The sequence below is a fragment of the Ursus maritimus genome, unplaced genomic scaffold (genome assembly GCF_017311325.1).
Source record: "Ursus maritimus isolate PB19 unplaced genomic scaffold, ASM1731132v1 scaffold_19, whole genome shotgun sequence".
Lineage (NCBI taxonomy): Eukaryota > Metazoa > Chordata > Mammalia > Carnivora > Ursidae > Ursus > Ursus maritimus.
The window spans coordinates 50,451,283-50,465,099 of NW_024424341.1; the positions used below are offsets into that span (position 1 = coordinate 50,451,283).

General features: G+C 52.1%; 2 protein-coding genes across 2 annotated transcripts; one reads left to right on the forward strand and one right to left on the reverse strand.

Moving 5' to 3' along the window:
* The first annotated feature begins 86 nt into the window (after window positions 1-86).
* On the forward strand, window positions 87-9,780 carry NFKBIB (NFKB inhibitor beta). The gene is given in 7 exon segments (XM_008688683.2): window positions 87-363; window positions 7,017-7,122; window positions 7,203-7,536; window positions 8,459-8,547; window positions 8,637-8,685; window positions 8,688-8,866; window positions 9,633-9,780. Coding segments are annotated over 7 exon segments (1,032 nt in total). The 5' UTR covers window positions 87-184; the 3' UTR covers window positions 9,729-9,780.
* An 87-nt stretch (window positions 9,781-9,867) lies between these two features.
* Window positions 9,868-13,812, reverse strand: CCER2 (coiled-coil glutamate rich protein 2). The gene is made up of 5 exons (XM_008688685.2): window positions 12,201-13,812; window positions 11,912-11,952; window positions 11,672-11,759; window positions 10,811-11,349; window positions 9,868-10,191 (listed from the first exon to the last, which is right to left on the reverse strand). The coding sequence occupies exons 1-5, from the start codon at window positions 12,274-12,276 to the stop codon at window positions 10,102-10,104; spliced, it is 834 nt and encodes a 277-aa protein (XP_008686907.2). The 5' UTR covers window positions 12,277-13,812; the 3' UTR covers window positions 9,868-10,101.
* Window positions 13,813-13,817: the final 5 nt, after the last annotated feature.

Below are 13,817 nucleotides of genomic sequence, written 5' to 3' on the forward strand. Positions count from 1 at the left end.
CATCTGAATACTCTGACTGGTCATGGTGTGGTAAGTGGGCGGGGCTTGTACTCTTTGACTCACTATGATTGGATGAGTCAAGGGGGAGTGTTGGGGAATTCCCCGCAGGGCGGAAGCGCCAGGGCTTCAGGCAGAGCCTAGCTACAGGCGGGCGGCCGCTGGGGCCCCTGAGGATTCGGGGGCCATGGCCGGGGTCGCGTGCTTGGGGAAAGCTTCGGAGGCCGATGAATGGTGCGACAGCGGCCTGGGCTCTCTGGGTCCGGACGCAGCAGCCCCCGGAGGACCGGGGTTGGGCGCCGAGCTGGGCCCGGGGCTGTCGTGGGCGCCCCTCGTCTTTGGCTACGTCACTGAGGATGGGGACACGTGAGTGAACCTTAGGTTGCTTAACCGGGCCCTGGGATCCGATGTCTGATTCCCTATTAGTCTCTGATCCCGGCTTCCTAACCTCTCACTCCTAAATCTAACTTCTGATGCTCGACTTTCTGATCACTAATCCCCGAGTCCTAACCTTCAGTAAAACCAATTTCCTATCCAACTTTGACCCTAACCCCTTAATTCCTCTGACCTTCCTTTCTTGAACTCTGGTTCATAGAGCTCCACATCCCTATCCATTGATCCTCAGACTCGATTTGATCTTCCTGACCCCAGTCCTGAGACTTTTGTTAAGAGCTGTGGTTCAGACAGGCCCCTCCTGACCTCCTACCTCCAAATATGATCTTTGATCCTTAGCTCCTGATTTATGCGCCTTTAACGTAGATTTCCAAAATTAATACTTGGCCTTGACTCTAAGATTCTACCGTCTGAGCACTGATCTTCAGATCTTACATTCAAAGAGAAAATGTAAGCTACACGATAGCAGGGATTAATAGCTGTTCAATATTTATTGAACACTACCACCTTCCAGGCCCTGTTTTAGGTGCTTTCGTAAAGCAGTGAAGAAAACAGACAAAAACTTACACCTTTGTGGAGTTTACATTCTAGGGTGGGTATATAGACAGAAGGACAGACAGAATGACAAACAAGAAGGAAAGGAGGGAGGGAAAAAATGGAGACACAAGGAACGAAAGAAAGGGGCAGAGAAGGAAAGAAACAAGGATGTAGACACAAAGTGAGGAAGAAGAGAAAGGAAAGGAAGAAACAAAGAAAAATGAAAAAAATATACAAGAAAGACAGAAAAATGGTGTGTCTGAAGGTAGTAATTTCTTTAGGGAAAAAATAAAGGACCAAAATGAGACCAGTAGAGTATCTGGGGGAGAGCTCTCCGGGTAGAAGGAACAAGAGATGTAAAGGCCTGTGAGGGATTGCGCTGGGGTTTTTGTGTATTGCGTTTACTGTTCTATCCGCAGTGACTAAACAGTGCTTGACCTATAAGACGCACTCAGGAAATATTAGTCTTTTCAAAGACCCCGCTTAGGTTTCATTAATTTTCTTTATTGTTTTTTTTTTTTTTTTTTTTTTTTTTGCTTTCAATTTCATTGATCTCTGTTCTGATTTTCATTATTGCCCCCTTCTGCTTACTTTGGGTTTAATTTGTTCTTTTTTTTTAGTTTCTTAAGGTGGCAGCTGAGATCGTTTGAGACCTTTCTTTTCTAACATAGGTGTTTCATGCTGTACATTTCCCATAGTAGTGCTTTGGCAGTCTCTTACAAATTCTGATATGCTGTGTTTTCATGTTCATTTAATTTAAGATACTTTGTAGTTTCTCTTTTGATTTCTTCTTTGCCCAGTGGATTATTTAGAAATATGTTATTTAGGGGCGCCTGGGTGGCACAGTTGGTTGAGTGTCTGACTCTTAGTTTTGGCTCAGGTTGTGATCTCGGGGTCCTCGAATGAGCCCCCATTGGGCTGTATGCTCAGTGTGGAGTCTGCTTGGGATTCTCTCTCCCTCTCCCTCTGCCCCTCCTGCTTGTGCGCTCTCTCTCTCAAATAAATATATATTTTTAAAGATTTATTTATTTATTTATTTATTTATTTTGGGGGGTAGGGGCAGAGGAGAGGGAGAGAGAAACCAAAGGGGGCTCTGCACAGAGCCTGATGTGGGGCTCAGTCTCATGACCCTGAGATCACGACCTAAGCTGAAACCAAGAATCGGTCACTCCTAAATAAATCTTATAAAAAAGAAAGAAAGAAAGAAATATGTTATTTAGTTTCCAGATACTTGGAAAGTTTTCCAAATCTCTTTCTTTTATTGACTTATAATTTAATTCCATTGTAGACCGAGAACATATTTTGTATGACTTGAATCCTTTTGAATTTATTGAGAATTGTTTTATGGTGCCGAACATTATGTGTGCGCTTGAAAAGAATGGGTATTCTGCTGTTGTTGGGTGTAGTGTTCTCTAAATGTCAGTTAGAGGTCCCGTTGGCTTCTAGCTTTGCCATAGTTTTATATATCCTTGCTGATGATTTCTATCTCCTTGTTCTATCCGTTATTGAGGGGGGACGTTGCATTGAAATCTTCAGTCTCCAATAGTCACCGTGGATTTGTCCATTTCTCCTGTGCTCTGTTATTAGGGGCACAAATGTTTAGAATTCTCATGTTCTCTTGCTTAATTGACCTCTTTGTCATTTTGAAGTAACCCTCTCTATACCTGGTAATATTCCGTGCTTTAAAGTCTAGTCTGATAGTAAAGTACTCACTCCTGCTTTCTTTTGACTGACGGGTGTTAGCATGGTATCTTTTCCCCATCCTTTTATTTTTAACCTATCTTTTCATACTTATATTTACTTGTAGGGAGCATATGTAGTTGGGTTTTACTTTTTTATTCAGTCTGACAATTTCTGCTTTTTAATTGGAATGCTCAGACCATTTACATTTAATTATTGATACAGTTATGCTTAAATTTATCATCTTATTGTTAATTTTCTACTTAGCACCTCTTCTTTGTTTACCTTTTCTCCTTTTTCTGCCTTCTTTTGGAACCCGTACGTACATTTTGTCCCATTGTGTTTTTTCGTTGGCTCATTCGCTTTATTTATTTGTTTTAAGATTTTATTTTTTTTTATTATTTTATTTTATTTATTTTAGCAGGGGGGAGAGGGAGAGAGAGAATCTCAAGCAGACTCCCCACTGAGGGCAGAGTCCGATGCAGGGTGCGATCGCATAACCCTGAGATCATGACCTGAGCCTAAATGAAGAGTCGGACATTTAACCAACGGCGCCACCCCGGCGCCCCTTAAGATACTGTTTTTAGGTAATCTCTACGCCCCACGTGGGGCTTGAACTCAAAACCCCAAGATCCAGAGTCACACGCTCTACCGACAGCGCCAGCTAGGAGTCCCTGGCTTTATTAGCTCTAATTCTTTGTTCTGTTGTTTAAATGGTTGGCAGACTGCGGTCTCCGGGCAAAATCCAGCCAGCCAGCGGCTTTTGTATGGCTGTAGACTACGAATGGTTTGTACATTTTTAAATCGTTGGGAAAAAGCAAAAGAATATTCTGTGGCAAGTGAAAATGATATGAAATTCACATTTTAGACTCCAGAAATACAGTTTTGCTGGAATACAGCCCTGCTCATTCGTTGTCAGTGGCAGCTTTTGTATCACAACAGCAGAGCCGAGTAGATAAAAGACACACTGTGGGATCCACAGAGCCTAACATCTTTCTCTGGCCCTCTACAGAAAAAGTTTGCCGACCTCCGCTCTATAGCTCATTCCATACAGTTTCAACTTATTCTGGTCTGCCTTCAAGTGACACTGTGTCACCTCGCATAGGGTACAAGATAAAAGAATCTTAGAATAGTATATTTCCATTTGTCCCCTCCTGACCCTTATGTTACTGTTGTCCTACATGTTACTTACATGTGTGTTGTAAACTCCACCATACGTCGTTAGGAGTTCTGTTTAAACACTCAACTTTTCTTTTTTTTTTTTTCAAATTACGTCCTAAAGAGACATAAAAAAAATAGAGACTTACATAACAAGAAAAAAGTCTTCCATATTTACCTACAAAGTTATATTTTGAGTGTTCACTATTCTTTTGTATAGGTCCATATTGCTGTGTGATGTCATTTTCCTCTGCTTGTAGATTTCCTTTAACCTTTCTTTGGCAATCTGGGTCTGCTGGTGATAAATTCCTTTGGCTTTTCTATACCTGAAAACATCATTATTTATCTTTTTGAAAGATGTTTTTGCTGGGTTAAAGAATTCTAGGTTAGGGGTGCCTGGGTGACTCAGTCAGTTAAGCATCTGCCTTCGGTTCAGGTCACGATCCTGGGGTCCTGGGATCGAGGCCTGAGTAGGGCTCCCTGCTCAGTGGGGAGTCTGCTTGTCCCTCTCCTTCTGTCCCTACCCCCGCTCCTGTTCTCTCTCTCACTCAACTCTCTCTCTCAAATATATAAAGTCTTTTTTTTTTTTTTAAAGATTTTATTTATTTATTTGACAGAGAGAGACAGCCAGCGAGAGAGGGAACCCAAGCCAGGAGAGTGGGAGAGGAAGAAGCAGGCTTCCAGCGGAGCAGGGAGCCCGATGTGGGGCTCAATCCTCGGACTCTGGGATCGCGCCCTGAGCTGAAAGCAGACACTTAACGACTAAGCCACCCAGGTGCCCCTAAATAAAATCTTTAAAAAAAATAATTCTATGTTGAGGGGTGCCTGGGTGGTTCAATCAGTGAGGCATCCAACTGTGGATCTCAGCTCAGGTCTTGATCTCAGGGTCATCAGTTCAAGCCCCACGTTGGGCTGTACACTGGGCATGGAGCCTACTTAAAAAAAAAAAAAAAAATCCCAGGTTGACTGTCTTTGAATACTTGAAAGATGTTGCTCCAGTGTGTTCCCTTGCCTTATTTCCTAGATGACATCTGCTATCATCTTTTTTATTTTTCTGACTTAAAGTATCTTTTTCTCTGGCCGCTTTTGAGACTTTTGTCTTTTTTTTTTTTTTAATACTCTATTTATTTTAGAGAGAGAGCAAGTAAGCGAGCAAGTGCTGGGGGGGGCAGAGGGAGAGGGAGAGATGGGGAATCTCAAGCAGACTCCATGCCGAGTGAGGAGCCTGACGAGGGCCTTGATCTCATGATCCTGATATCATGACCTGAACCGAAATGAAGAGTTGAACACTTAACTGACTGAGCCACCCAGGCGCCCCTGAGATTTTTGTCTTTATCGTTGGTTTTGAACAGGATTTTTATGTTGGCCTTGGCATAGTTTTCTTAACATTTCTTGTTCTTGGATCTGTGAGTTTATAGTTTTCATCAAATTTGGAAAATTTTCCAGACATTATTTCTTTGACTATTTTTTTTCTATCCCCATCTTATTTAGGGACTTAAGTATCAAATATTATCAGGCTGCTCGAAGTTGTCCCATAGCTCACTGATGTTCTTTTCATTTTAAAATTGTCTCTTTGGGGGCGCCTGGCTGGCTTAGTCAGTGGAGTGTGCGACTGTTGATCTCAGGGTCATGAGTTCAAGCTCCACATTGGGTGTAGAGATTACTTAAAAAAATAATACACACACACACACACACACACACACACACACATATTTTTTTCCTCATGTTCCATTCTAAATAGTTCCTACCGCAAAGTCTTCAAGTTCACTAGTCTTTTCTTCCACATTGTTTAATCTTTTGCTAATCCCACCCACTGTATTTTTTCGTTTCAGATGCTGTTGTTTTTGTCTCTAGGAGTTTGATTTGAGTCTTTTTCTTTTATCATCCATGTCTCTACTTAATTTCTGGAATGTATGAGATTCACTTATAATGAACTCGTTTAATGTTCTTATTTGCTGATTCCAGCATCTGGGTCATTTCTAGACCAATTTCAACTGATGAGTATTCTCATTATGTATTGTGTTTTCCTGCTTCTTTGCCTACCTAATAATCTTTGATTAGATGCCAAACATGGTGAATTTTACCTTGTTAAGCTGGCCAGTTGTGTATTCCTATAAATATTCTTGCATGTTGTTTTGGGATGCAGTTCAACTATTTTTAAGTAGTTTGATCCTTTCTGGTTTTACTTTTATGATTTGTTAGGTGAGTCCTGACCAGTGCTCAATCCAGGGCTTATTATTCCCCACTACTGTGGTAAGACCTTCCAGAGTGTTCTCCCCAATGTCCTGTGACTTAGGGTTTTTTTGTAGTCTGACTGGTGGCAACAGGCACTATTCCTGGACCCCTGTGAGCAATGGGCATGTTTCCCTAATCTGTTCAGATGGTTTCTTCCCCAGACTGGGGTAGTTTCTTCACATCCCTGCACTGATCAGTCTTCTCCTAAATACTTGAGAGGCCCCCCTGCAGATCTCTAGGGTCTTTCCCTGTTCAGGTCTCTCCTCTTGGGTTCTCTGTCCTAGGACTTCTCCTGCCTTGCTGTCCCCAGACTCAGCTCCATCTCACCTCATATGCAATCTGCCAGGGCCCTGCCTGGGCTCCCCCTCCCTGCGCTGTGTCATTTCTCTCAAGACAGGAAACGTGGCAGTCAGTCAAAGGTCTCACCTCACTATGTGTCCTGTCTCTCAGGGGTCACTGTCATTCATTGCATGAGGACCAGTATCTGGAAAACTGTTGCTTCCTATACTGTAGTTTGTCTGATTTTTTTTGGTTGATTCAGAGGAGAGGAAAATCCGGTCCCTGTGATGTCATCTTGGGAGGAAGTAGAAGTCCTACTTAATAAACACCAATTAAACAAAATTGCTGAATTAACTCTGACCTGACCCTCCTAGATTCCTGACAGTTGGTTCCCGAACTGTGGTCACAGGGCCTAGCACACAGTAGGTGTTTATTTGCTATGTGTGTTGAATGAAGGAATACAGGAATACTTGACTTCTTTTTTTTCCCCCCTAAGATTTATTTATTTGAGAGAGAAAGAAAAAGTGAGAGCATGAATGGGAGGGGATGAAGGAGAGGGAGAGAGAATCTCAAGCAGACTCCGCACTGAGTGTGGAAGCCAACATGCAGCTCGATCTCAACGACCCTGAGATCATGATCTGAGCCGAAACGAAGAATTGTACGCTGAACTGACTGCGCCAGCCAGGTGCCCCAGGGGTACTTAACCTCTGTCCTCTGCTCCCTGTCTTTGTCTTCAGGGCACTGCACTTGGCAGTGATTCATCAGCACGAGCCCTTCCTGGATTTCCTCCTGGGCTTTGCGGCGGGCACCGAGTACCTGGACCTGCAGAATGACCTGGGCCAGGTGAGCCACCCAAGGGCCAGTACAGGGCTTGGGGCTGGGTTCTCAGTGCAGCCCCTAATCCCTGCCCTCTGCTCCTGCAGACAGCCCTTCACCTGGCAGCCATCCTGGGGGAGGCCTCCACAGTGGAGAAGTTGTACGCGGCGGGTGCCGGGTTGCATGTGGCGGAGCGTGGGGGCCACACAGCGCTGCACCTGGCCTGCCGCACGAGGGCACATGCCTGCGCTCGTGTGCTACTCCAGCCCCGTCCCCGGTGCGCCAGGGGAGCCCCCAACACCTACCTCGCTCAGGGCCCTGACCGCACCTCTGACGCCGACCACTCATCTGTTGCCTTGTACCCCGAACCTGACTCGGAGAAGGAAGATGAAGAGAGTGAGGAGGATTGGAAGCTGCAGCTGGAGGCTGAAAACTACGAGGGTGAGGCTTCCCAGTCACTGCGCAGGGCCCGGGCTCCCGGCAGAGCGAGAGCACTGGGCTCTGGGCTCCGTTCTTCTGACTCAAGACCCAGCCCATTGGAAAATAATACTGAGGCTTCAGGGACCCAGGCATTGGGAAGGGCTCCCACTGAGGCCCCAGATTACTGAGACTCGGTCATGTGGGCTTCAGGACCCAGACCATATGGGGGCCCACTTGGGACCCAGACCTGTCACCCACAGGCCTAGATCTACTAAGATCCCATTGTTGGGCCCAGGTTCCCCAGCTGGAAGGCACAGCTCACCTGGGCCTCACCCCTTCTCACCAACCACAGGTCCTAGTGTACCCAGGACAAGGGAAGTCAAGGCCCAGGTTCCCAGAGATTGACACCGGGTTCAGGGGCAGCCCTCAGCCAGGCCTCATGGGAAAAAAGAGCCCATGGACCCAGGGCCCTGGCATCTGAGTCTCAGCTCCCCCACCTCGAAGCCCAACTACTGGCCTAAGCCCCTCCCACAGAGGGACTGAGATCACCCGGGACCCGGTGTTCAGGGCCCAGTCCACCTCCCAAGGTCACAGGCCCTTCAACTACTCAGGACCCAGGAATCTGGGGTCCAGGTCCTTTGTGAAATAAAGACCAGAGACTCAGTCTCCTGGCCCCAAGATCCAGGCTTCCTGTCCAAAGCCCCCAGGCTCTTCACCCATAGGCCCCAGACATTCCACAAACCAGGCCTCGGCACTGCCAGCAAGTTCCAGACCACCAAGACTTAGGCATTGGGGGTGCAGTTGCCTCTTTGACTTACCCAGGCATTCAGGAGCTGGACCCCAAACTCGGTCCCCTCAGGCCATGAAGCGCTCCCCTAGGGCCTTGGCATTTGGGCCTGGGCTCCTCACCCCCATCATCTGACACCAGTCACTCTATCTGCAGGCCATACCCCACTTCACGTGGCCGTCATCCACAAAGATGCAGAGATGGTCCGGCTGCTCCGGGAGGCTGGAGCGGACCTCAACAAACCGGTGAGCTGCCCTAGGGAGAAGGCGTGGAAGGGAAGGTTGTCGCCCAGAGTGGGGCAGGGCCTCCCTGACCTGTCTGCTGATCCTTGCAGGAGCCCACGTGTGGCCGGAGCCCCCTGCACTTGGCAGTGGAGGCCCAAGCCGTGCCGACCCTGCCACCCGCATGTATGGGGGCCGCACCCCACTGGGCAGTGCCACGCTCCGGCCCAACCCCATCCTTGCCCGCCTTCTCCGTGCACATGGAGCCCCTGAGCCCGAGGACGAGGACGACAGGCCTGGCCCCTGCAGCAGCAGTAGCGACAGTGACAGCGGGGACGAGGGCGTGAGTCAGGAGGAAAGACCGGGTGGCCCAGCTGGGGGGTCAGGGTAAACGGGCAGGTGGGAAGAGGGGAGAAGAGAAGTTAGGCAGTGTCTTGGGACCGACCTCAGGTCGCTGCGATCAGAGAACTCAGGCAGCGGTGCCAGGGCTATCAGGCCGCAGTCCGGGGAGACCTGGACCGGGCTGGTGGGGAGAACGTGGGGAGTGGTGCTTGAGACCGTAAGGCAAAGGCAGAGGGAGAACTCAGGCAGAGTTAAAGACCTTGGTCGGAGTGACCGGTAATGGCAGTGGTTGGCTGTGGTGGCTGACAGCGTAGGGAGTGATCACGTGGAGCAAGAGTTGGAGAACTCAGGCCGTGGGAAGCTGACCTCCGGCAGCAGTGGTTCCCACACTGGCAGCAGCACGGAAGACCTTAGCCAGCAGTGAGGAGCTTGTGTTGGGGCACCCAGGCAGCAGAGACACTACCTTGGACAGGGGACGAGGTTGGGGGGCGGGGGGTGAGGAGTCTGGGTAGAGGCAGAGGAAGGGGGCAGAGGAGGGAGACCCCAGCGGCTGTGGAGAAGCAGCAGGGCTGGAGCCCAAGCAGTGGAGGGCGGTGGGAGAGCACAGGTGACCTCGAACATGGTGGTCGGCAAACCAGGAGCAGGGGATTTGAGTGGGGAACTTGGGCTTCCAGGCAAGACCCAGTTGCCGGGGTGGGTGCAAGAAGTTGGACAGCTGACAAGGTGGCAGCCGCCTGAGCCCCTCTGCCTGCCCCCTCTGCCCCCAGGATGAATACGACGACATCGTGGTCCACAGTGGCCGGAGCCAAAACCGGCTACCTCCCACCCCAGCCTCAAAACCTCTCCCTGATGACCCCGTCTGACCCAATTGTTAATAGAGTTTCCAGTTTAATAAAATCCCAGTTCTGACAACCAGAGATTAGACTGACGGTCGCCTTTGCAGTCCTCTAGTTTATTCCTGGGTCCCTGTCCCTCCAGAATCAAGTACCACACAAGCCGCAGTGGTTTTCTTTGTGCTTTATTCACACAGAAGGGTTGGAGTGGGTGACAAGGGAGGCCGGGTGTGTCCTGAGTCAGTGTGAGCCCAGCCCCTCTACCCAGCTCAGACTCAGCCCCCTGGGCCCGGTCACACGGCCCACTTGCAGGTTGGGGAATGGAGTGGGCCATTAGGTGAGCTTTGGGGGTGCACAGCCCTTAGCCGTAGGGTGTGTCGGGAAGGAGGACGTGAGGTCGGGATCATCCCTCCCTCCTGATCTCCTCTCCCAGGATCTCGCTTGCCTTCTTTAGCTCCTCTCTCACGTGTTCCAACCGCTCCATGTCATGCTCCTGTTGGGATCAGAAATGGGTTGGTCAGCACCCACCTTCAAGGGCGGGCCACCCCAGTAGTCACCCGTGAATGTGGGCCGTGTCACTTTGCACAACGGCAGCCGGCAGTGGTCGTCCTGGTCACCATGGACCGCGATGGGGGCCATAGTGGAAGAATTACGTTGGCCAGCGTGACCAGCAGTGCGGTCCGTGTTGACTGCCTAGCCAACAGCAGCAGAGAGGACTAGTAAAGGTGCCCAACTTGGATGCTGTGACCCCTTTGTGAGGTGCTGGTCATTCTGGCTACTAGGGACATCCTACTTTCCATGACTCAGCTGTGGTGGCCATCTGTAGTCTAGTGGACCAAGCCCGGCAGCCACTTTCCATGTGGCCAGACTGCTCATTACAGGCCATGCTGGTGGCCATCTTGGTTACTGTAATCTCAGCCGTCTTGGCCGTCTTGGTCCAGCAGAGGCCTTGCTTGGCTGTTGCTGCCTAGTCCTGGTGTCAGTCCTGGTCACTATGATCCATTTGTGGTGGATATTGGCTCTTTGTGGCCCAACACTAGTACGTGTTTGGTTGTTAATACGCTGGCCATTTGGTCCACCCCACTTGCCCATCGCCTCCTCCTCCCACTCACCTCCCTCTCCGAAGCCTCTTCCTTCTCCTCCTGCTTGGGCTCAGCTGCTGGCTGGTGGAGGTGGTGGTGGTGCGGTGAGTCCTCGTGCCTCTCTCCTCCCCCGCCCTCGGCTCCCTGCCACAGGCTGTGGGCCCCACCGAGCACCTGCATGGCCTTCTCCTCTGCCTCAAACTGGGCTGTCTCCTTGTCAGTGGTCTGCTCTGTCATTTGCTTCTGGGGCCCCCCTCCACCCTCTAGGTCCTGCTTCCACAGGCCTTCGAAGGGTTCCATGGGCCCCCTCTTCTTCCTTTTCTCCTCCTCCTCTGTCTTCTCCTCCTCCTCCTCCTCGTTCTCCTCCTGGCGGAGCCGGCTGTGGAGCTGCTCGTGGATGGTCTGTTCCCGCACCTCAGACTTGTGGGCCCTCTCTGCTGCCTCCTCTTCCTCCTCCCTCACTTCCTGGCTGGACCTCGTCTTCCCATCCTCTTGCTTCTTGAAATCCCCAACCAGTAGGCCTTTCTCTCTGGTGGACACACAGCCGTAGGGCTCTGTCTCACACATCTCTGGCAGAAAGAGAGGATGCTCTGTGCAGCAAATCGGGAAACTGAGACCTGGAGGAGTTTGGGGGCCTGCCCGTGGTCCCGCAGGGGGGCTGCCCAAAACTGGGAGAGGAGGGTCAGGTCTGGGGGACAGTCTCTGCCCCCATCCCGTACCTCTGCTGGGAATCCCAAGGCTGGAGCTGGAGGCCAGGCTGGACACTGCACAGTGCTATGCCAACCCAGGCCAGGGGGCTCGGGGAGGAGACACCCCTTCCTCCAGGAAGCCCTGCCCAAAACCCTGGGTGGGGGGGCTCCCCAGAGGAACTGGGGCCTGGGCCCTGCTTACCTTTGTGGAGGAGAGCTGTGCAGGGGCTTCTCTGGGCCTGGCCCAGTGTCAGCACTTCTGTGACCACCTCGGCCAGACAGCGGGTCAGCTGGGGGTGAAGGGGCAGAGGGGAGGTTGAGGGCAGGGCAGATGGGGGAATGAGAGCAGTTGGAGGTGTGAGGGGAGATGATCATGCAGGCCGGTCAGAGAGGGCGGGAGTGCAGGGGAGATGAGGCAGGGCAAGGGGTCCGCACTCCTTACCTCTTCTTTGGAAGGTCTTGGTGCCAATGGAGCAGTGGTGGCTATGGAGGAAGGAGATGGGTGCTGGGCTCGGACACCCGGGTGCTGATCCCAGCTCCGAGGTGCATCCCGTTACTCTCCTATCCCCTCCCCCAGCCTACCTACCAGGTGCACGGTCCCCACCTGGAAGCTCAGCCCGTGAAGTCTCTAGTCCAACCCCAGTGGGTGCACCGTTCCCACCCCTGGTCCCTCGAGTCCCTGGTCCCTTGAGCTGGCCACAGAAGGCCCCCCTCCAGTTTCTGGCACTCACCCACCCCCATCAGCAGTGCTAGCAGCAGGGGCAGCGGCAGCCACAGCAGCACGGAGGTGGGCCCACGGCGCTGCATGGTGGGGCGTCCCGACCAGGGTGCTCTGTGTTGCTGGATGGCACGGCAGCTGCTTATTACCCGCGCCTGTGGCCCCGCAGGGGAGGAAGTGATGTCACCACCGCCCCTTCCCCGCCCGCAGCAGGGTGACAGCTGCAGGGCGGCCACTTGCCTGAGACCCTCAATTATTCATGGGGACGCACGTCCTGTACGCGCTCCCCTCCAGCTAATGGCCCCTGAGCGCCCGCGTGGAGGGAGGGCGCGTCCCCCAGACAAATACGGTCTGCTGGGCTTCAGGCTGTGCTGGGAGGCCGACCTGGGTTCGAATCCAGCGGCCCCACTTGCAGAGAGACCTCGGGCAACTGCTCTTTGGCTGCTTCGTCATCAGGAAATTTGGGTCTCCTAACCCTACTTCCTCAGAAGTTAGGCTGGGCTCGGCCTGAATCCCGGGCCCAGCACTACCAGCCGTGCGGCCTGCGCAAACTGCCGAGCGCTAGGGTTGGTTCCATCCCTTGTGAAATGGGGCTGGCGGCCACGACTCCCCAGGTGAGGCGTGGCTGTGGGCGAGGCGTGCAGAAGGGCATTTACACAGCACCGGGCACTGGGAACCACACGGGGCCCAGCCCCTTCCGGCCGGGCGTTTTTATTGAGCACCTACTGTATGCCCAGCCCTCTTATAAAGCCCGGGGCTCCAGCAGTGGACACACTGGCGAACTTCCCTGTGCTCTCGGAGCGGACAGCTGAGAAGGGGCAGACGCAGCACTTGGCTCTGCGTCAGGAAGGAGGAAATGCTCCTAGACTCCTGCGTCCCAGGAGCGCTAGGGCTCTACTCTTGTCGGGCAGGGAAGTCCTCTCGGGGGAGGATATTTGGGCCAAGGCCTGAGTGAGAAAAGGGAGGCAATCATGCAAGATGGAGGGAAAGAGTAGCCAGCGAAGGGACTAGCAAGGGCAAAGGTCTGCGGAGTTCGAAGGGCCAGACCCAGAGCACGATCGAGAGAGGTGGGTTGAGGAGGAAGGCAGGGGGCAGATCATGTGGGGCTTTGTGGATCCTGGGGACCACTCTGTCCTTTCCTGAGATGGAGCCACATGAGGGCTCCGAGTGGGGGAGGGACGTGGCCTGCCACGGGGGTCCACAGGGTTGCTCTGGCTTCTCGTGGGGCCCTAGGGAGCTGGGAGGCAGGGAGGAGGCTGCCGGGACTCAGTCACAGTGGACAGAACCAGGGAGGAGAGATTAAGGACGGCTTCTGGAGATACTCTGAAGGAACAGCGGCCGGGGTCTGCTGAAGGAAGGACTGATGGAGGCAGGAGAGGAGCTGAGGGTCACTGGACGGGCTGTGGCTGGAGGAGCTGGGAAGACGGTTCATGTACTGCGCCGGGCAGAGCAAGGGGCAGAGCCAGTTCTGGCTTCACTGAGGCTGTGTTGTCTCCTGGACCCATCCCTGCCACGGGAGGTGGAGGGGTGAGGTTGAAACTGGGGTCAGTGCAAGGTGCCCCTTGTCCTAGAGCAAAGGGAGAGGACTCGGCATCCTCTCAGTTCTGGCGGTGGCCCCCAAGTTGCCGTC